This window comes from Chlorella variabilis (assembly GCF_000147415.1).
Source record: "Chlorella variabilis unplaced genomic scaffold CHLNCscaffold_84, whole genome shotgun sequence".
Lineage (NCBI taxonomy): Eukaryota > Viridiplantae > Chlorophyta > Trebouxiophyceae > Chlorellales > Chlorellaceae > Chlorella > Chlorella variabilis.
This window is the reverse complement of record NW_005435008.1, coordinates 1-1,732: the sequence shown is the minus strand read 5'-3', so window position 1 is coordinate 1,732 and position 1,732 is coordinate 1. Positions and strand designations below refer to the sequence as shown.

The 1,732-nt window shown below is 75.3% G+C and overlaps 2 protein-coding genes across 2 annotated transcripts in view; one reads left to right on the top strand and one right to left on the bottom strand.

Moving 5' to 3' along the window:
* The window catches only part of CHLNCDRAFT_59481 (hypothetical protein), a gene marked incomplete at both ends in the record, with an annotated part of 7,174 nt that extends 7,031 nt beyond the window's left edge, over positions 1-143 (top strand). Inside the window, one exon of the mRNA XM_005852242.1 lies at positions 56-143. Coding sequence (XP_005852304.1) covers positions 56-143 — 88 coding nt within the window. The remainder of the gene's footprint in view (positions 1-55) is intronic.
* Positions 144-389: 246 nt separating this feature from the next.
* CHLNCDRAFT_145188 (hypothetical protein) lies at positions 390-1,712 on the bottom strand (the record flags this gene model as incomplete). Its single annotated transcript, XM_005852241.1, has 3 exons — positions 390-746; positions 1,012-1,221; positions 1,446-1,712. Coding segments are annotated over 3 exons (834 nt in total), but the record flags the coding sequence as incomplete, so codon positions are not given.
* Between the last annotated feature and the right edge of the window lie 20 nt (positions 1,713-1,732).

The following is a 1,732-nucleotide window of genomic DNA, read 5'->3' as shown; positions in this document are numbered from 1 at the left end:
CGCGCCGCCACGCGCCCGCGCGCCTCCCCCCGCGCGCCTCGCTTGTGCCGTGCAGGGCTGCGGCGCACGACCGCTTCACGGTCAAGGCTGTTGAGGGTGAGCGTGGTGCTGGATGTGAAGGAGGGAGAAAGATGGCGGCGTGAGGCGGCGGCGGCAGGCGGGCTGGGCGATGGACACCTCGGATGGACACTAGATGGGCTGCCGCCGAGGGAGGGACGCTACATGCGCAGCACGCACAGCATGCGGAGCAGCACAAAGCAGCGGGCGCCCGCTCCGCTGCCGGCCCCTGCGTTTGCTTGGCTCTATCTCGGGGGCTTGGTCAACGAGCGTGATTAAAACACACAAGCGAGCATTGCAGCGAAAGCACGCAGGCTGCGGGCCGGGGGTGTTCAGCGCCTCGGCGCCGCCAGCTGCTGCAGCGGCGCCAGGCTGGCGCGCGCGCCCGCCTGCGCTTTCTCGCACATCGCCTCCAGCCGCAGCCGACACGCCGCCGCCGTGGGCTGCCCGCCGTCCGCCCACGCGGCCAGCTGCTCCGCCGCCTCCTCCCCGGCCGCCGCACCCGCCGCCGCCGCGGCCACCGCCGCCTCCAGCCGCGCGTCTGCGGCGGCACGCAGGCGCCGTCCGGCCGCTGCCAGCACCTCGCTGCCGCCGCCCAGCCCGCCCACGGCGGCCAGCAGGAAGGCGGCCTCTAGCCAGAGCTGCAGCACGCCGCCAGGGGAGGCGGGGGGCACGCCCTGGCTGAGCACCTGGCACACATGGGGGGGGCAGGCGCGGCACACAGGGGGAGCAGCGCGGGGCGAGTGAGAGGCGGGCCCTGGGAGGGCCTGCAGGGCCGACCGGCAGCCCTCCGCGCTCCCTCAATCGCAGGCCGTTTGCTGCGCGGGCGCCCACGCCCAGTGCACGCCCCTGCACACACACGCACACACGCTCCATCGCCGATGCCGCCAAGGGCAGCGCCGCCGCCCCGGCGGCGCCGCCAGCCCGCCTGCACACCCACAGCAGAGAGCCCACCTGCGTAAAGCCATCCAGCGTTCCCAGCAGCAGCTCCTCCAGAGCCTCCGCCAGCAGGGAGGGGGCCACAGCCGCCAGCTCAGCCTGTACCGCCACCACGGCGTGCACCAGGTCCAGCGCCGCGGGGCGCAGGGCGACGGGCGGCGGCGCGGCCTCCCACGCCGTGCCGTCGGCAAACAGCAGCTGCTCCATGGCTTCGTCCAGTACCGCCTGCATGGGGCGGAGGTACCGGTGGGTGGGCAGGGTGGTACCGGCGGGTGGGTGGGTGGGCCGACCACGGCGGGTGGCGGCAAGAGGCAGGCGGCGGCTGTGCTGGCGCGGCCTGCAAGCGATGGGCTGAATGCGGGAGGCCGAGGCCGACAGACACTACGGGCAGCCATGCCTCTGGCCTCTCCGCAGCAGCAGCAGCAGCAGCAGCAGCAGCAGCAGTGCACCTGCTTGCGGTCGATGTAGGCGGCAGCCAGGCGCGTCTCCACCGCCTCCAGCTCAGCCGCCGCCGCCGCCGCCGCCGCCTGCAGCTCCCTGCCGCCGCCGCCCGCCTGCAGCAGTGCCGCCCACCGCGCGTACTGCGCCGGCAGCAGGCGGCCGCGTACCGCTGCCAGGTTGGCACACAGCACCAGCAGGCGGCGGGAAGGCGACAGGGTGGCGGCGGCGGCGCCGCGGGGCGCACCCGCCGCGGAGGCCGCCTCTGCTGCCAAGCTCTGCAGTCGCGGGGGGGGAA